This window comes from Oryx dammah, unplaced genomic scaffold (genome assembly GCF_014754425.2).
Source record: "Oryx dammah isolate SB20612 unplaced genomic scaffold, SCBI_Odam_1.1 HiC_scaffold_27, whole genome shotgun sequence".
In the NCBI taxonomy this organism is placed as follows: domain Eukaryota; kingdom Metazoa; phylum Chordata; class Mammalia; order Artiodactyla; family Bovidae; genus Oryx; species Oryx dammah.
In genome coordinates this window covers 17,305,644-17,325,951 of record NW_024070211.1, presented here as the reverse complement: position 1 = coordinate 17,325,951, position 20,308 = coordinate 17,305,644, and the positions used below count along the sequence as shown (strand labels likewise).

The window sequence follows — 20,308 nt, the reverse complement described above, 5'->3', positions numbered from 1 at the left end:
GCCTAGGTCACAATGCATATATTACCCCTAGTAGTTCATGTGAGTGCTATCTTCGCTGGTTTTCAACAACTCAATTCTCTAAGTGTGTAAACTTTTACACTTAAATTTTTAAATTTTTTATTCAATTTTTAGAAGTTACTTTCCACTTCCAATTATTACAAAATATTGGCTATATTCCCCGTATTGTACAATACATCCTTGAGCCTGTCTTATACCCACTAGTGGTATCTCCCACTTCCCTACTTCTACGTTGTTCCTCTCCCCACTTAACTGTTAACCACTAGTTTGTTCTCTATATCTCTGAGTCTGCTTTTTTTATGTTATATTTACTATGTTTTATATATATATATATATTTAGATTCCACATATAAGTGATGCCATGCTTACATTTGTCTTTCTCTGTCTGACATTCGCTTACTTAGCACAATGCCCTTCAAGTCCATCTATGTGGCTGCAAATGGCAAAATTTTGTTCTTTTCTATGGCTGAGTAGGATTTAAACTCTTACAATTTTGGAGGTAGAACAGTAAAAATTGTGACCTTGGCGCTGCCACTAATAATTGCCATTGTATAATTTGGTCACAGGAAAGTAAATTAAATTTAATAAATTTAATTTAGTGGGGGAAGATCTTAGGCTTTGTCAGGGGAATGTTTAAAATAACAATAATAGAACTGTGTATCTGAACATAATGCCTCAGAATGAGTGTTTTCTAGGTAGACTTATGAAGTTCATTCTTGAAAAAGGATATTTGAAAATAAAATATCTCTTTGATCCTCATATCAGCCCCCGATGTGAACAAAACAGGCCAGGTCTCTGTTACAGACGAACTCGTGCCTCCTGGCTCTGTCCCACGTGCCCCAGATGGTGCTTCCTTGTGCCAGTCTACTGATGAGAAGATAGTTATTGAATACGTCTAAAGCCACAGGGACTGTAAAGTGTGGCCCCCAGCCCCTAACCAGGAAGACAACTACTCATTTATAAGCACAGGACGGCACAGCTCATGGGTAGGATAATGAGATTTGCTGGCAGGAAGAGACACAGTAGCTCAGGGGAGGGAAGGTCGTTTCTGTCTCTGAAGTTGAGGCCAGTTTCACGGAACAGTTTGCACTGAGCTAGGTCTTAAAAGAAGACTAGTTCCAACAAGCAAAAAGGTAGGACTGAGAAATTCTGCATAGAAAGGATGGTATGATTTGTCAAGAAGTTGTGGGTGCTAAAGCTTCCTACATGAACAGGGATGATTGTAGAGGCCTTGAGGCCCAAGGCAGAAGACTGAGCCTTTCATTTAATCATGGGGCGATCGTGGGGGGTTTGGGTTCGGGACTGACTGACTAAGTTGAAAGAGTGTTGTAGAGGTAAGAATCTGATCAGGGAATGCAAGATAGATTATAGGGTGGGGAACTTTAACCCACGGAGACGTATGACCTCCATCACCTTTCCACCTGATCAGCCCCACTCACCCTGCAAGGCCCAGCTCAAACAGCACACTCTGCTGGAGTCCTTGGAAATTCCCTGAGCTTGCTTCCTATTGCAGCTGTAACAATTTCCCACAAACTTAGTGCCTTAAAACAACGTAAATCTATTATCACACAGTTCTGCCGACCAGAAGCATGAGATCAGTTTCACAAGACTCAAGTCAAGGTTCAGCAGGGCTCGTTCCTCCTGGAGCCTTCCAGGGAGAATCTGCCCCTTGCTTTTTTCAGCTTTTGGAAGCAGCCTTCATTCCTTGGCTTGTGGCCCCTTCCTCACACCACTCCAGCTCTTATTCTGTCATCATATCTCCTACTACTGACTCTGGTCCTCCTGTCCCCTCTACTAGGGGCCAAAGTCCCTTTTACTGTATAACTTAGCACATTCATGGGTCTGGGGATTGGGATGTGAACATCTTGGTGGGAATGGGGGAGTGTGGGGAACAATGGACATTATTTAGCCTACTATACTTACCCATCTCTGGATCCTGAAATATTCTGAGAGCACAGTTTAAACTTTATCATTCTTACCAATTCTGTGCCAGCTTTTTCCCACTTGTCTCCCCAAAGAGAGTGTGTGTCCAAGGCCACTGATAAGGCCTGCCACCTGTCAATCACTCACTAGGTATGTACCAATGGAGTAGCCATAGTACTCGAGGTATAAATACATAATTTAGAGGGATACTGGGGGATGGGAGGGAAGTGGTTGTAAAGGAAATTCTGGCAAGACTTTATGAGGAGAGCAAGAGTGAGGATGCAGTTTTTAAAGCTGACTTTAAATCTGAGGCTGGGTGACAGAGAGCAGCATGTTACAGACTTGGAGAGGAAGGTTATTTCCCGTGAAGATCCCTCGAACTTGTGTTGAGAGTGGAACATGATGGAAAGGCAGTTGGAATTACTGAGCTCACAAAGTAGAAACAAGGACCCATCGCAGCATGAATCTCATTTTTCTTTCAGAAAGGATTCTTACCAGACCCATCAAGAAAAAGGAAAAAGGTAACTATTATCTTCTGTCTCACCTACCATATTGTTGATTTTCCATCTCTCTGGCTTTATTTCATAGTTTCTAAATTAACCAATTATGATGAAGCTTGACTTTATAGTATGGAGTTTTTGCTACTTCCAAACATTTATGTGTGTGAAGCTGGGAATTCTTTGAGTTTTAAAATATTTGAGATAGAGGGTGGAGATAATCCTTAAAAATAGATAACAAGGCAGAACTGACCTTCTACATTTGTTTTAGAAAAATAGATGAGTAAGTCCCCTATACATGAACATTAAATTTGCAAGCTTTCAAAGATGCGAACGTGTGTTTGCGTGTTCAATCACATAAGTTAGTTCACGTGTCTGGCTCGTGTTGTCATGTATCTGAATCCTCCACAGCTGATTGTGCCTTTGTGTACTTTACTCTACAGTGCAGTATAAAGCACAGTAGTACAGTATCTTTATTTCAAGTCCAGGATGTCTGGAAGCAACTGTAAAAGCAGCAGTGATGTAGCTGGTATGGCTAAGAAACTCCAGGAATTGGAGGCCCAGAGGGAGGATGAAGAGAGACAAGAGGAAGTAACTCAGAACTGAAGAGATTCACGAGGCAGGAAATGGCAAGGGGATTTCGTTTATCTGAAGAGGCAGCCTTAGTGTCTGAGGCACAGGACTTGGACATGGAACGGTACATGAAGGTTGTTGCAGCCGTTCAGAGTGCAGTCCGGTGCTACCGTGTCATCCATGATGAGAAAAAAAGAGCCTCTACCCAGACATCCCTGGATCCTTTTTTAAAGAGAGTAGACAGAGCTGAATCCAGCAAAGAACTGGAAGCTGTGTCATCAGTGTCAGGCGTGAGTGAGACTGCAGCTTGCCCTCCGTCTCCTATTGCCGACGACCCTTCAGCTCTGCCGTCTTCCACCTCCTGTCCCTCCGCCAGTCAGTAACCCTTCTTGCCTGTTCACTCGATGCCAGCTGTTGTACTGTACTACTGCACTTCTCAAGGTGCTTTAACTGTACATTAAAAATGTTTTCTTCACTGTTTGTGTTTGTTTGCTTTTTCTGTATTATTTGTGTGAAAAGTGACAAGTTTATTACAATACAGTACCATAGAGTTGATTGGGTTAGCTGGGTACCTAGGCTAACTTTGTTGGACTAACCAACAGATTGGACTTTCATTATGCTCTCAGAGTGGAGCTCATTAGGAGGTAGGTGAGTTTCTGTACTTTCTTTCTTAAAAACGTTTTTATTGGAGTTCAGTCGACTTAAAGGTTGTATTGGTTTCAGGTATACAGCAAAGTGAGTCAGTTATATATATACATATACCCATTCTTTTTTTTTTTTTTAAGATCTTTTCCCATATAAGCCACTGCAGTGGGCATACTGTCTTAAAATTAGACATAAAAGATGGAGCTAGAGGTGGAAAAGCATGATTTGGGAAGGCACAAAAGAAGTGTGTTTAATGATGGTTGCTTTTGCAACACTGACTGTATTTTCATTGGCTTTTCTGGGTTCTGGCTTTAATGAAATAAGGATTGAGCAAAATGGAAACATCTCATGGTCACTCTAGCTGACCTAGTATAGACCTAATGTAGACATCCCCTTCGGAACGAATATACAGCCATATGTCACCTGGTAAAGCAAAAACAAAACAAAACCTCTTCTTCACATGCACACAGCCACTCACACTGAGTCCTGCCTCAGGGGGTCTGTTTTCAAGGTAAGTTTTATTTCCTTCATGGAGATGACACTTTAAAGAATAGAGTGATTGGGAAGCAGAGGTACCCTGTAGAAGAGGCTGCTAACTTGGAAAATCTTTTCATTTGTGGGGTTGCCCTTCAACCCCATCAGAGGGGTTAGTGCAGACCTTAGTGCCACCGATGAAGGCAAATTCTCTCCTTCAAAGTAACGTGTGACATTCAAGCACTGTCTGTGTTGTGTGGGTTCTGGGGAAGGCGTCAGATAGTTGATGTCTTCCTCTCCAAGACAGTGTGTGAGAGAGAAGCTATGAGGTGAAAAAGAGGAAATAGAACAGCTTCCATTTTCCTAACTTCCAGCAGAGGTAACCTTGGCCATCTCTGCCAAACCAGGAAGTCATGATCTTCACAAAGCTGGTTTCTGGGGATACCTGCTCCACTGACTATATGCTAAAGATTCAGTAACTAGGATCTGCATCCACTGGGTTTTCTGGAGAAAGGGATGCTATTTGCACTGTTCATTAAGACCAAATGCTTCCACCTGGTCCTAGGGAGTGACTGCTAGGCTATGCATGCATGCTCAGTTGTGTCCGACTTTTTGCAGCCCCGTGGACGACAGCCCACCTGGCCTCCCTGCCCATGGGATTATCCCAGGCAAGCATACTGGGCTGGGTTGCCGTTTCCTCCTCCAGGGGATCTTCCTGATCACAGGATCGAACCCGTGTCTCCTTGGCTCCTGCACTGGCCAGCAGATTCTTTACCACTAAGCCACTGGGGAAACCCTAGTCCTAGGGGGTCAAGGGTAGTTCAGTCTGGGTTAATCAATTAGTTGATCTTCTCCCACCCTTCATCACGGATGCCTTCTCTTGGTTTCCTCTGGGCTTACAGCTCAAAGGTGTCACCACCTCAGTTCTTGAAGGGTCTCTCTACAGCATCTCTTCCCTCTCTAGCCCCTTGGCTTCTGCTGCTTGTGTCTTCTTAGCACCAAATGGCATAAGAAAGTCTGACCCAGTAGCCTAAAAATAGTGTCAGCATCCATGAGGGTGAGAAGAAGGAAATGCGGTTACATGGTCGCAAGCCAGGACCTCTCAAACACAGGTAGGGATGTCTCCAAGGATCTCCCTAACAGGCCATTCCTCAAGCTCTCCTATTGACAGGGAGCACGTGGTCAAGACATGCCTTGCAGCCTAAAATTTCCTATGTGTGAATTTTGTGTCTCTTTTTCTTATATTGAAGTTATAGATGCAAAGAATCTACCGATCAACATGTGTTCCAATTCACCTCAGCTCATTGGGCTCAAGGATAATATTCTGACTGTTATGCTTTGGAAATATCAGGCCATTTTGCTTTGGCTCATAATACTATATTATAAGTAGAGGCTCTGCATTCTTGTAGCAACAGACCTCACAGAAGCACTGAGAATGAGATGAAGTATTTAAAAATTCAGATCAGAGGACTGGTAATGGATTGGATGTCTGGGATGGGGTAAGGGAAGGAATCCATGTTCACTTCCAGTCTCCTGGGTTCTTAATGAGATGAGGGGCACCAGAAGAGGAGCACATTCAAGACAGAAAGACAAGCACTGTGGTCTGGGGCACAATGGGTTTTAGACATGATGAAAGACATATAATTTTATGATTTTAAAAAAAGTAGCATTTGGATGCTTGGGTACTCAAAAGAAGACCAGGAGACCAGAGACACAGGTCTGAAAGCCCAGGGATGAATGTGGTAGGTCATGGGAGTAGCTGTGGTCATCTAGGAGAGGAAATGGCGCCCCACTCCAGTGCTCTTGCCTGGAAAATCCCATGGACGGAGGAGCCTGGTGGGCTGCAGTCCATGGGGTCGCTAAGAGTCAGACATGACTGGGTGACTTCACTTTCATTTTTCACTTTCATGCATTGGAGAAGGAAATGGCAACCCACTCCAGTGTTCTTGCCTGGAGAATCCCAGGGACGGGGGAGCCTGGTGGGCTGCTGTCTATGGGGTCGCACAGAGTTGGACACGACTGAAGCAACTTAGCAGCAGCAGCAGCAGCAGCAGGAGAGGAAAATGGGCCTACAGAATTCCAACATTCCAGGTTTGGAAGCTGAAGAGAAAGAAGAAACATGTTAGAAAAATCAGAGAATGGAGTGTCATGGAACAAAGCATAAAGAGTGTTTCTAGAAGGAAGAGCTGAATGGCCCTCCCCACCACCTCCCCACTTCCTCAACACCCACCAGAGTCCCAGCTATCCATCACCAGGCGGGCCAGTACCCAAATCTGTGACTGTTTTGTACCTAGACTGTCATGCAAGCACTGTCGTGTGAATTTCTTCTTCTAGCCGGTGGTGTAGAAAGGGTGGCTTCATATGAATGAAGAGCTGCTATCCACTAGATGAACTGTTTCTCACCACACGGTTATCTTTCCACTCAGGTGGCCCAGGAGAGGGACCAGATGCCCATTCTCTGGGCATTTCTGCAGAACAGACACATGACCCTCATACATAGAAATCATAATATGTAGAGATTCACATGTTATTGCCACATAGATTATCACCAAAAATAAAAAGGAAGAAATTTAATTCTTCTTGCCCACCAATGGGCTCCTTCCTTGATCATTCTTATTTTGGTCTATAAATTCTATAGGGTTTTTTTTTTTTTTAAGATTTTTTTTTATGTGGACCATTTTTAAAGTCTTTATTGATTTTGTTACAATATTGCTTCTGTTTTATGTTTTGGTTTTTTGACCATGAGGCATATGGGATCTTACTTCCTCAACCAGGGATTGAACCTGCACCCCCTGCATTGGAAGGGGAAGTCTTAACCACTAGGATGCCATGGAAGTCCCCATAAATTCTGTAGTTTTAACATGTGCTGCTTGTTACTACACAATACTTAGATCAAACACTGTCAATTTTTTTCTTTTAAAAAATAAATTTTACTTATTTTTAATTGAAGGATAATTGCTTTATAATATTGTGTTAGTTTCTGCCATACATCAGCATGAGTCATAGGTCTGTATATGTCAGCCGTAGGTATACACATGTCCCCTCCCTCTTGACTCTCCCTCTCACCTCCCACTCCATCCCAGCCCTTTAGTATGTCACTGAATGAAAGAAAATCTGGCTAAAGCCCCACTTATTGAGCCTGGTGAAAAATCCCACACCAATTGACTTTGTGGGCCCTTCCATCTTCCTTACACAGGACAAAGCACCAGGTCTTCCATGGGCTCAAAAAATTAGGGTAAGACCTTGGCCTTCAACTCCAGTGGTTGCCATCACCACAGTTCCCAGCCATTGAGAGATGGCACCTCCACACCTAGATGTCAAGCTAAGTCCTGGGATGGCTTTCCCTAGGCTTCAGAACCGGAGAGGTCTGTCTGCCCTGGCACACACCTGATTATCTGTGCCCATCGTCTTTCCAACCAGAGGCATTGTTGCAGGTTCAGGGGCTCTCCAGCACAAAATCCATAGCCCAGGGATGCCTCCCCAGGTCCTTCAATTCACAGAGAACTTACAGCAAGGAAAATGGGATGCAGTGATCTCTCAGATGTTTATCCTAGCATGTAAAGTCTCAGTAGGGACTTTCCCAGTGGCTCAATGGTTACAACACTGCTACCAGTGCAGGCGGTGCAGGTTCAGCCCCTGGTCAGAGAAATAAGATTCCTACATGCTGTGCAACACGACCAAAAGACAAAAAAAAAAAGAAAATCTCAGTAAATCACTCTTCATTGTAGACAGCTGGATGAGACGCTGTATTCCTCAGACAGATTTTGCCTTCAGAATAATAAATTTCTCAGATTATCTTTAATTTATCCTTTTCTGTGGTTGTTGAAAGACTTGTCAGAATATCTGTCTCTATAAATAAAACTTTGAAAGTTTAACACACAGCCACTTCCTCCTGAACTTCACTGCAGACCAGACTGTCTTCTCCCTGAACTCTTGTAAACCATTTTGAGAATGGTTTCCAAGTATCGCCTGGGTACAAGTAAAGGCTGTGTGTCTACAATGCCAACCACAGGGTTGACTTTCCAGAGTCTCGCTGATCCCAGTGATGTCTATATCATTTCCTCCTTCTAGCCAGAAGACTCAAACAAATGCGAGGTGTGCAGTAGAGAGAAAGCACTGTTATCCTGTGATACGTGTCCAAGGTTCTTTCATGGGAACTGCCACATTCCACCTAAACTTGCTACCAAGTGAGTGAGACCCGGCCCCCTCCTGCCCTTCCTTCTTATGTTTCTCCCATCATGCACACTCAGACTGAAAAGTTGTCTCTTATTGTATGTGTCTTGATTCAGAAGCAGAGTCCTTATGTATCCGGATTCAGAAATAAGATACATAGCTGTTTAACAGTGCTAGTAGCAGTAGGTTAATGAGAAGAAAACTCTTCAAGTGGTGATTAGATATAATAGAGAAAGGAATAACCCTCACTTCCTTCTCTTGATTCCCAAACCCATGCATTTTGATGGGGTGATGATGCTATATATTAGCTGCTGGTTTAAAACATATACCACCTGCTATGGAAATATCCATCTGAGGCTGAATTTTGCAATAAAGAACTGATGATCTGAGCCACAGTCAGCTCCAGCTCTTGCTTTTGCTGAGAATATAATAGGAGCTTCTCCATCTTTGGCTTCAAAGAACATAATATGATTTCAGTATTGACCATCTGGTGATGTCCTGGTGCAGTCATCTCCTGGGTTGTTGGAAAAGGGTGTTTGCTTTGACCAGCCATGTTCTCTTGACAAAGCTGTTAGGCTTTGCTGTGCTTCATTTTGTACTCCAAGACCAAACTTGCCTGTTATTCTGGGTATCTCTTGACTTCCTGATTTTGCATTCCAATCCACTATGATGAAAAGGACACCCCTTTTTGGTGTTCATTCTAGATGTTGTAGGTCTTCATAGAACTAATCAGCTTCAGATTCTTTGGCACCAGTGGTTGGGGCATAGACTTGGATTACTATCATATTGAATGGCTTGCTTTGGAAACAAACCAAGAACATTCTGTTGTTTTTGAGATTGCACCGAATATTGTATTCTGTACCCTTTGATTGACTATGAGTCCCACTCCATTTCTTCTAAGGGAATTTTGCTCACAGTGGTAGATATAATGGTCATCTGAATAAATTGGGGCTTAAATTGAAGAAAGTAGGGAAAACCACTAGACCATTCAGGTATGACCTAAATCAAACCCCTTACAAATATACAGTGAAGGTGACAAATTGATTCAAGGGATTAGATCCAGTATGCAAAGTGCCTACTATGGACAAAGAACTACGGACAAAGGTTTGTAACACTATACAGGAGGCAGTGACCAAAATCAGCCCAAAGAAAAAGAAATGCAAAAAGGCAAAATGGTTGTCTGAGGAGGCCTTACAAACAGCTGGGGAAAGAAGAGAAGTGAAAGGCAAAGGAGAAAGGGAAAGATATACCCAACTGAAAGCAGAGTTTCAGAGAATAGCAATGAGGGCTAAGAAGGTCTTCTTCAATGAACAATGCAAAGAAATAGAGGAAAACAATGGAACGGAAAGACTAGAGATTTCTTCAAATAAATTGGAGATATTAAGGGAACATTTCATGCAAGGCTGGACACAATAAAGGAAAGAAATGGTAAGGACCTAACAGAAGAGGAGAGATTAAAAAGAGGTGGCAGGAATACATAGAAGAACTATACAAAAAAGATCTTAATGACCAAATAACCGCCATGGTGTGGTCACTCACCTAGAGCCAAACATCTTAGAGTGTGAAGTCAAGTGGGCCTTAGGAAGAATTAATATGAACAAAGCTAGTGGAGGTGATGGAATTCCAGTTGAGCTATTTCAAATCCTGAAAGATGATGCTGTGAAACTGCTGCACTCAACATGGCCACAAATTTGGAAAATCCAGCAGTGGCCACAGGACTGGAAAATGTCAGTTTTCATTCCAGTGCCAAAGAATGTTCAAACTACGGTACAATTGTGCTCATTTCACATGCTAGCAAGGTAACACCCAAAATACTTCAAGCTAGGCTTCAGCAGTACATGAATCAAGAATTTCCACATGTACAAGCTGGATTTAGAAAAGGCAGAGGAAAAAGAAATCAAGTTGCCAACATTCACTGGATCATGGGAAAAGCAAGAGAGTTCCAGGAAAAAGCATTTACTTCTACTTCATTGATGACATGAAAGCCTTTGACTGTGTGGATCACAAAAAAAAAAAAAAAAAAAAAACTGGAAAATTCTCAAAGAGATGGGAATACCAGACCACCTTACCTGTCTCCTGAGAAAACTGTATGGGAGTCAAGAAGCAACAGTTAGAACTGGACATGGAAAAATTGACTGGTTTAAAATTGGGAAAGAATTCCTACAAGGTTGTATATTGTCACTCTTTTTATTTAACTTGTATGAACAGTACATATGGAAAATGCTGGACTGGATAAACCACAAGCTGGAATCAAGATTACTAGGAGAAATATCAACCATCTCAGATATGCAGATGATATCACTCTAATGGCAGAAATGGAAGAGGAAGTAAAGAGCCTCTTGATGAGGGGGAAAGAAGAGAGTGGAAAAGGTGACTTAAAACCTAACATTCATAAAACTAAGATCATGGCATCTGGTCCCATCACTTCATGTCAAATAGATGGGTGGAAAGTGGAAATAGTGACAGATTTTATTTTCTTGGGCTCCAAAATCACTACAGATGATGACTGCAGGCACGAAATTAAAAGATGCTTGCTCCTTGGAAAAAAAGCTATGACAAACCTAGACATCATATTAAAAAGCAGAGACATCACTTTGCTGACAAAGGTCCATATAGTCAAAATTATGATTTTGCCTTTAATCATGTACGGATGTGAGAGTTGAACTGTAAAGAAAACTGAGCATCAAAGAATTGATCCTTTTGAATCATGGTGCTGGAGAAGACTCCTGAGAATTCCTTGGACTGAAAGGAGATCAAATCAGTCAATCCTAAAGGAAATCAGTCCTGAATATGCATTGCAAGGACTGATGCTGAAGCTGAAGCTCCAATACTTTGGCCACCTGATGCAAAGAGCTGACTCATTGGAAAAGACCCTGACGCTGGGAAAGATTGAAGGCAGGAGGAGGAAAAAGGGATGACAGAGGATGAGTTGGTTGGATGGCATCACTGACTCAATGAACATGAGTCTGAGAAAACTCCGGGAGATAGTGATGGACAGAGGAGCCTAGCATGCAACAGTCCATGGGGTCGCAAAGAGTTGGACACGACTGAGCAACTGATCAACAACAGCAAAATGGGAATATCACAAAGCTGACAAAGCTGGGACTGTTCTGAGCCTTCAGAAGATGATCATTGCAGTTTTATCAAGTCAGCTGATCTTGAATCTCAGGGTTCAGGATAAGATGCCTGAATTCTGTGGGTGTGAATCCACTGCTATATTTCCTTTGTGATAAAGGGTATCTTTGGTCAGAGGTGATGATATGTCAGATAACACATAGAAGGAGAAGGCATTCTAGAAGTAGTAGAACTTCTGTGGCCAAGGAGGAGAATCTCTACCAGGATTATGTCCGTCCCTATGAGGATAGAGCACTTTTCCTGCAAAATGGGAGGAGTCTAACGTAGCTCATCTGCTTCCATGAGTCTCCCAGAGATTGTGCCACCTCAGGAATTCAGCAAAGAGAGGCAACACCAAAGAATGCTCAAACTACTGCACATTTGCACTCATCTCGCATGCTAGTAAAGTAATGCTCAAAATTCTCCAAGCAAGGCTTCAACAATACATGAACCATGAACTTCCAGATGTTCAAGTTGGTTTTAGAAAAGTCAGGGGAACCAGAGATCAAATTGCCAACATCTGCTGGATCATAGAAAAAGCAAAAGACTTCCAGAAAAATGTCTATTTCTGCTTTATTGATTATGCCAAAGCCTTTGACTGTATGGATCACAACAAACTGTGGAAAATTCTTCAAGAGATGGGAATACCAGACCACCTGACCTGCCTCTTGAGAAACCTATATGCAGGTCAGGAAGCAACAGTTAGAACTGGACATGGAACAACAGACTGGTTCCAAATAGGAAAAGGAGTACGTTAAGGCTGTATATTGTCACCTTGCTTGTTTAACTTATATGCAGAGTACATCATGTGAAATGCCAGGCTGGATGAAGCACAAGCTGAAATCAAGATTGCCAGGAGAAATACCAATAGCCTAGACATGCAGATGACACCCCCCTTATGGCAGAAAGTGAAGAAGAACTAAAAAGCCTCTTGATGAAAGTGAAAGAGGAGAGTGAAAATGTTGGCTTAAAACTCAACATTCAGAAAACTAAGATCATGGCATCTGGCCCAATCACTTCATGGCAAATAGATGGGGAAACAGTGGCAGACTTTATTTTCTTGGGCTCCAAAATCACTGCAGATGGTGATTGCAGCCATGAAATTAAAAGATGCCTACTTCTTGGTAGGAAAGTTATGAACAACCTAGACAGCATATTAAAAAGCAGAGACATTACTTTGCCAACAAAGGTCCGTCTAATCAACGCTATGATTTTTCCAGTGGTCATGTATGGATATGAGAGTTGGACTATAAAGAAAGCTGAGCACCGAAGAACTGATGCTTTTGAACTGTGGTGTTGGAGAAGACTCTTGAGAGTCCCCTGGACTGCAAGGAGATCCAGCCTGTCCATCCTAAAGGAAATCAGTCCTGAATATTCATTGGAAAGACTGATGTTGAAGCTGAAACTCCAATACTTTGGCCACCTGATGCGAAGAACTGACTCACTGGAAAAGACCCTGATGCTGGGAAAGATTGAAGGCAGGAGGAGAAGCGCATGACAGAGGATGAGATGCTGGATGGCATCACCGACTCGATGGATATGAGTTTGAGTGAACTCTGGGAGTTGGTGATGGACACAGAGACCTGGCGTGCTGCAGTTCACGGGGTCACAAAGAGTAAGACACAATGAGCGACTGAACTGAACTGAACTGACAGGAATTCAGCATAAATGTCTGCAGCTGGGCATTCTGCAGAGGTAGAATAATTCACTTTTCTGTGGAGCTCCTGTATAGTGCAGGCCACCCTTGCACCATGGGCACTGTAACGGGTCCCCTTGAGCAACCTCTGGGGTGGCCCAGGAGAGATGCTAAATGACATCTCTAGGTTGGATCACTCTCTCTTCCTCTCAGATTATCAGGAGTGCCCCGGGACAGAGAACCTTGTAGAGGAGAGTAGAGAGCAAATCTAGGGAAACATGAAAAACATCTGGCCCTCTCTTGGTAGATTTCCCTTCCAAGAAGTTTCTGCAGTGTAGATTCTAGACACAAAGATAGCAATGACTAAAAAAAAATAATGCTTATGGCTTATGCTCTGTGCTTATTCAGCAAAGCTGAGAAGAAGGGCTGATTTCATTATTTTTACTGTGAGTTGATGGATCATCAAGGCCCAAGACTCCAGTGCTTAACATACCAATTTCCAGTTCTTACTTCTAAAAGGCAGAGTTCATGGTCAAACTCACAGTAGCTCAGACAGGAACCCTAAGCTTTGAGGAGAATGAGAGTCCTGACCCACTGTGATACTTCACTTAGACCATCAGTCTTCTACCACTGTTGATGGGAGAGCTGTTTTTGGCAGTTGAGCCCAAATGGGGCTTCAGTGCAGAAGGGAAGGGTGTCAGAGAGAAGTTGTGTACAGGTGGAAACTACCAGTTACTCCTGAACAGAGGACTTTAGCAGTTATGGAGACAATGGTTGAATCACAGAGAACCCGGCTTTGCTGACCTTATATTTGACCTCTCAGGAACCCATGGAGTTGCATCTTCTGCCAGATAAAGGATCTTAAAAAATGCTGCCCAGAAAGCCAGCCAATTTATCAGGAATCTGAGATCTTGCAGAAGCGGATGCTGCCTAGAGAGCAGTTGGTGAGTTGAAATGTAAACCTAAGCCCCCTCCTTTCTGTTTACACAAGAGAAGGAGCACCATCTTGCAGGGAGCAGGAGGAAGAGTGCCCAAGGCAAACTGCTGTGCCTTGATGTGTTCTGATCACATTACCTGACACCAAAATCCATAAGCCACAGAAAATTCTCATTCTGTGTTTGTTTTGGGAGGTCTGCAGGTTTGGGGGTTGTACATTGATCTGAGCATATGTAAGAGTTCATTCTTTCCAAGCTGCTCATCACTTAAAAATCTTGTCTATCTTTGGCAGAAATGTGAGTTTCTCCTCTTGAAGGTCTATTGCTCTCCGAAAAGCTCCTTTTTTGTCTCAGAACCACATTATGTAAGTAACAGCAACAAAAACTGCAAACTGGTATTTGTCAAATTTGTGATGTGAATCAATGGGCACACATTACCAATTTCTTCGCCTTGTTGGTGGATGTCTTAGTCAGCTCAGTGAGCCCTTAGAAGCTTAGGCTGTTATAACAAACTACCATAGACTGGGTGGCCGGAGGCTGAAAGGTCAAGATCAGGGTGCCAGCATGGTCAGGCCATAGGGAGGGCTTTCTTTCAGGTTGCAGACAGCCACTTCTCATCTTGTCCTCATATGTTGGAAAGGGAGAGAGAAGTCCCTGGGATCCCTTGTATAAAGGCACTAATCCTATTTGGAGGGCCCCATCCTTAATTATCTCCCAGTGGTCTCACCTCCTAAGACCATCACAGTTGGGGGGTGAGGATTTCAGCATATGAATTTGGGGGATACAAGCACTCAGTCCTTAACAGTGGAAATCGATAGAAGGGAAACTTGGAACCACGCCTACCATTTGTCACTTTTGTCAACAGACTAGAAACACTTCTCAGGACCTTGAGGAGCCCATGTGGTTAAATAAAATCAAGCACAAGCTGACGATGACCTTGTACTACCAAGTGTGGGACTTTGTGCGGGACATGCGTCTCATTTTCCAGAACCACAAGATAGTTTACAGGGTAAGTGGCTCTTCTTGCTTCTATTCTTCTTCATTTAAGTCATTTTGCCTTTCAACTTCTTGTATCAAGTAAATGTTACAATTTCCCTCAAGCTCACACAAGTAAAAAGTCTGGCAGTTTTCTACAAGCCCTGTGGGCAGTGGTAGCGAACATAATAACAGATCAGAAGGGATCGTTGGAAGCATTACCCTTGGACCTCAGAGTTGACTTCTCCATAGTTCCTTCTTCAGTTTGCCCATAAAGAACGCTGGTGCTCTGCTCAATCATGTCCGACTCTTTGTGACCCCATGGACTGCAGTCGGCCAGGCTCCTCTGTCCATGGGATTTTCCAGGCAAGAATACTGGAGTGGGTTGCCATTTCCTACTCCAGGGCATCTTCCCGACCCGGGGATCAAACCCGTGACTCCTGTGTCTCCTGCATCAGCAGACGGATTCTTTACCAAGGCGCCACCTGAGAAGCCCAAGCAAAAGTTGACTGCAGACCCAATACCTTCCACAGGAAATGGAAGTACTTTTTTTTTTTATTGGACCTGGTGGTACTGTGTGTGCCTCAGAAGTCCCTGCCATTGGCCTAGGCTTCTATCCTCACTCATCCCAGACTTGGAGACCATCCCGGGGAGTCTGGATGCTGAGGCATCGTAGGTCCATGTGCAGTTTGCTGCTGTGAACTTGCCCTCTGGCATCTGGGCCCTCAGAAATGTGTGTACAGGGGCCTCCCCCTAACACTTGGGCATCTCCCTATTTCCAGCATTTCTGGATGGAAAACAGAACTCTCATGTGCCGGGGTCCAGCCCCGGTGGATCCAGGGAATTCGAAGGTGGGGACGGTGTCGGCGTCTTTGGAAAAATACATATTTAATTACAGATATATAGAGAGATTAGAAACGGATAGTGTAGTAGCAGATAGTGTAGTGGAGAAAAGGAGGCTGAATCCAGATGGGAATTCAGCCAGAGAAACAGGAGCAAGAAAGAAGCGACATGGTGGAATCAGTCTTTCCGGAAACTGATCCGATTTCTTTATTTTTGGGTTTGCTTATATACCTTTTGTTACACATAGGGATGAATACAGAGTCACGCGGGGGTCAGCAGTCCTGACCTTTATCAAAATCAGGTGCTTCACATAAATGTATAACAAAAAAGGTCTTAGGGATATTACATTATCTTCTGGCCATGAGTGAGACCTGCTGACATTCTATGATCCTTTCTTTCTGATAACCAAAAACCTTATTTCTTCCAAGGGTGTTTTTTCTTAAACCAGGCACCACCCTCCAGATAAAGTTGCATTCCTATAGGGTGAGGGTGTAGTGAGTTACAATCAAGAAAGGAATTTATTTAACCCAAGGTTAACATGATTAATCTTAAAGGTTAATGCTTATTTCTCCTATATGCTTAAAGGTTAGTACTTATTTCTCCTATATGTTAGTTATATTCATTATAAGGGCAGGGAATATGGAGATTTAGCAGCAAACATCAGCCCAACAAATGAAAATCCTTTCATCAATGCTCCCCTTAAGATCCATTTAGTCTTAAGATAGCGATAAAGTTACATTTTTACATCACAAGGACACAGTGATTTATAACAAAGCACAGTGATCTATTACAAAAGAGAAAATCCATTAACTCAAAAAGTCTAGTATTGCTAACATCAAAAACTACTATATTTCCTTTTCTATATTCCAAATACATTGATTAATATATTCCCAGGTGCCTAAGGATATGGAGGCCTGGCGGCAATCATTGACTCAATGAGAAGAAAAAGCCCTATGCTAATTAAGACTCTCAAAATACTCCAAAACTCTCGTGCTGTTTATGGTTAAGAGGTAGTAAACAATCATGTGGTAGTGGCAGGAGTATGGATAATCCTGTCACACAAGCTAGTCTGTCAGCAGAGAGGTTTGACCTGAGACATCCTTGTCCCACCCAGAGCAGGGAATTAGCAGCAATTATTGACACAACAAATGAAAAACCCTTCACCAATATAATTCCTAACCAACCCATTATACTAATAATTTCTAACTCCCCAAAAGAATTTGCCTTTAGTAAGTCTAAAACATCTCGTGCATCTCAGGTTGGGAGGCTGTAAACAGTCACACGTGGCCGGACGAACCTATACAGGCGGGCTAGATATCCTTCAGAGGAGTCCGTAAGCTGAAACACTCTTGTCACGCCCAGGAATTTTTACTGCCTTAGAGCTGCACATTTACTCCTTCTCCGAGAGAAACGGTTATGGGGGAGAGCTCCCCGTAAAGTCAGAGGTGTAGGTGAGAGCATAAAACAGACTCTGGTTTTGGGGTTAGATGCTCGGGAACAGGGGGTTTCCTGAGGCTTGATCACGCCTTTGCATATGCCAAGCCTCCTTCCTCATGACCTTTGCCATGGGTGGAGTTCCTCACGCTGGCCCCCAACACTCATGCCCTTGGTGCTCATACAGAAGTGGGGTCAGGTCTCTCATCAGCAAGAAGCAAATTTTTTTTGATGTTTTTTTACACAGACCATTTTTAAAGTTTTTATTGAATTTGTTACAATATTGTTTCTGTTTTGTGTTTTGATTTTTTGGCCTCAAGGCATCTAGGATCTTAGTTCCCCAACCAGGGATCAAACCCACACACCCTGCATTGGAAAGCAAAGTCTTAACCACTGGGCCATCAGGAATGTCCCTAGAAGCACGTTTTAAAGGCAACTTGTGCTTCTCTCCTCTAAAGGAAGATAACAGGTCACTTTTCTCAAATTTAAAAATCTTGAATCTTTTTACATTCACATTTCCTACTGCTGTATCTAAAAGTTAATAAGGTTTATCTCAAGGGGTGGGAATGAATAATAAAGGAAGACACCATAAACTTACCTTAGACCTTTCTGTACTTTCATACTGTCACGTGGAACATGGGCTATGTTCAAAGTCAAATAGCTAGAATTTTTTTTTAATTAATCAATAAATTTCTGATGAAGAATTAGATTGCAATACAGTGCCATTTTTGCTCCTACGTCTTCCAGATAAAGAGAAACAATCCAGCTATCAGGGAACATAAGCTACTCTCAACTGGATCAATTCTCACTTGACATTTGGGAGTCTAAAATAAAGCTCTGGATTAACCGAAACATCAGGTGTCTAAGCTCATTAGCAGTCTATGACTATTATTATTTCTGTCTTTGCTTTTTCAGAACAATAAATTCATCGGTCTGGGACTTCAACTAGAGGCTCAATTTGAGGACGATTTCAAAGACATTTTTGGCATCCAGGAAATAAGTACAAACAGCACTTAGTTTGAGCCATTCTTTTATAATGGAGCCCATTTCTAGTTGTCCCTTCAGAGCCTCCAGCAGCTACATAAGACTGTACCTGTGGCCTCACTGACCATCTGCCCATTTCTGTGCAAATAACACACTCCTTTTTCAAACTTGTTGTTGTTGACATTCCTGCTCATTTATTTTTCTAAATAAAATCTAAAAATTTCAGATTCTCTTACTGGGTAATAAAGGGTGTAATTCACAAAGGAAAATGTCAGGTCTTCCTATAAAGGATCATATTTTGTGCTTCCATTTACTTAAATCTTTACTAGGTTCTTAAGTAAACTTTTCTCTTTTTTTCTCCTCCCCACACAGGACTTGTTGGTATTATTTAGTCATTGTGTCCGACTCTTTTGCTGCCCCATAGACTATAGCCCACCAGGCTCCTTCTGTCCATGGGATTTCCCAGCAAGAATACTGGAGTGGGTTGCCATTTCCTCCTCCAGGGGATCTTCCTGATCCAGGGATCGGATCTGCGTCTCGGGCATTGGCAGGCAGATTCTTTACCACTGAGCCACCAGGGAAGACCACACAGGACTTAGTCATTTCTTATTTTCAGTTCAGTTCAGTTCAGTTGCTCAGTCGTGTCCAACTCTTCGCAACCCCATGAACTGCAGCACACCAAGCTTCCCTCTCCATCACCAACTGCCGGAGTTTACTCAAACTCATGTCCATTGAGTCGGTGGTGATGCCATCCAACCGTCTCATCCTCTGCCATCCCCTTCTTCTGCCTTCAATCTTTCCCAGTATCAGGGTCTTTTCCAATGAGTCAGTTCTTCACATCAGGTGGCCAAAGTATTGGAGTTTCAGCTTCAGCATCAGTCCTTCCATTGAATATTCAGGACTGATTTCCTTTAGGATGGACAGGCCGGATCTCCTTGGAGTCCAAGGGACTCTCAAGAGTCTTCTCTAACACCACAGTTCAAAAGCATCAATTCTTCGGCATTCAGCTTTCTTTATAGTCCAACTCTCACATCCCATACATGACTACTGGAAAAACCATAGCCTTGACTAGATGGACCTTTATTGGCAAAGTAATGTCTCTGCTTTTTAATATGCTGTCTAGGTTGGTCATAACTTTTCTTCCAAGGAGCAAGTGTCTTTTAATTTCATGGCTGCAGTCACCATCTGCAGTGATTTTGGAGTCCCCCAAAATAAAATCTGTCACTGTTTCCACTGTTTCCCCATCTATTTGCCATGAAGTAATGGGACTGGATGCCATGATCTTAGTTTTCTGAATGTTGAGTTTTAGTCAACTTTTTCACTCTTCTCTTTCACTTTCATCAAGTGGCTCTTTAGTTCTTCTTCACTTTCTGCCATAAGGGGGGTGTCATCTGCATATCTGAGGTTATTGATATTTCTCCTGGCAATCTTGATTCCAGCTTGTGCTTCACTGATCTTTTAGGAAGGCTTTCTCATCTCTCCTTGTAATTCTTTGGAACTCTGCATTCAGATGGAAGAATCTTTCCTTGTCTCCTTTGCCTTTTGCTTCTCTTCTTTTCTCAGCTATTTGTAAGGCCTTCTCAGACAACCATTTTGCCTTTTTGCATTTCTTTTTTTGAGGGATGGTTTTGATCACAGCCTCCTGTACAATGTTGCAAACCTCCATCCATAGTCCTTCAGGCTATGAAGAACTTTTAATTGTCTGTCTATCAGATCTAATCCCTTGAATCTATGTGTCACTTTCACTGTGTAATCATAAGGGATTTGATTTAGACCATACCTGAGTGGATTTCTCTACTTTCTTCAATTTAAGTCTGAATTTTACAATAAGGAGTTCATAATCTGAACCACAGTCAGCTCCTGATCTTGTTTTTGCTGACTGTATAGAGCTTCTCCACCTTTGGCTGCAGAGAATGTAATCAGTCTGATTTCAGTGTTGACCATCTGGTGACGTCCATGTGTAGAGTCATCTCTTGTGTTGTTGGAAGAGGGTATTTGCTATGACCAGTGCATTCTCTTGGCAAAACTCTGTAGCCTTTGCTCTGCTTCATTTTGTACTCCAAGGCCAAACATACCTTTTACTC

General features: G+C 42.8%; 1 protein-coding gene across 6 annotated transcripts in view; it reads left to right on the top strand.

Moving 5' to 3' along the window:
* The window catches only part of LOC120854276 (nuclear body protein SP140-like protein), a 64,277-nt gene extending 45,823 nt beyond the window's left edge, over positions 1-18,454 (top strand). For 5 of the 6 annotated variants that reach the window (XM_040228154.1, XM_040228156.1, XM_040228157.1 and 2 more), the window contains 6 exons: positions 2,424-2,462; positions 8,202-8,317; positions 13,877-13,997; positions 14,282-14,353; positions 14,854-14,997; positions 18,156-18,454. In XM_040228154.1, coding sequence (XP_040084088.1) covers positions 2,424-2,462; positions 8,202-8,317; positions 13,877-13,997; positions 14,282-14,353; positions 14,854-14,997; positions 18,156-18,257 — 594 coding nt within the window. In that variant the 3' untranslated portion in view covers positions 18,258-18,454. The remainder of the gene's footprint in view (positions 1-2,423; positions 2,463-8,201; positions 8,318-13,876; positions 13,998-14,281; positions 14,354-14,853; positions 14,998-18,155) is intronic. The other variant, XM_040228153.1, reaches the window with a different exon arrangement.
* The last annotated feature ends 1,854 nt before the right edge of the window (positions 18,455-20,308 follow it).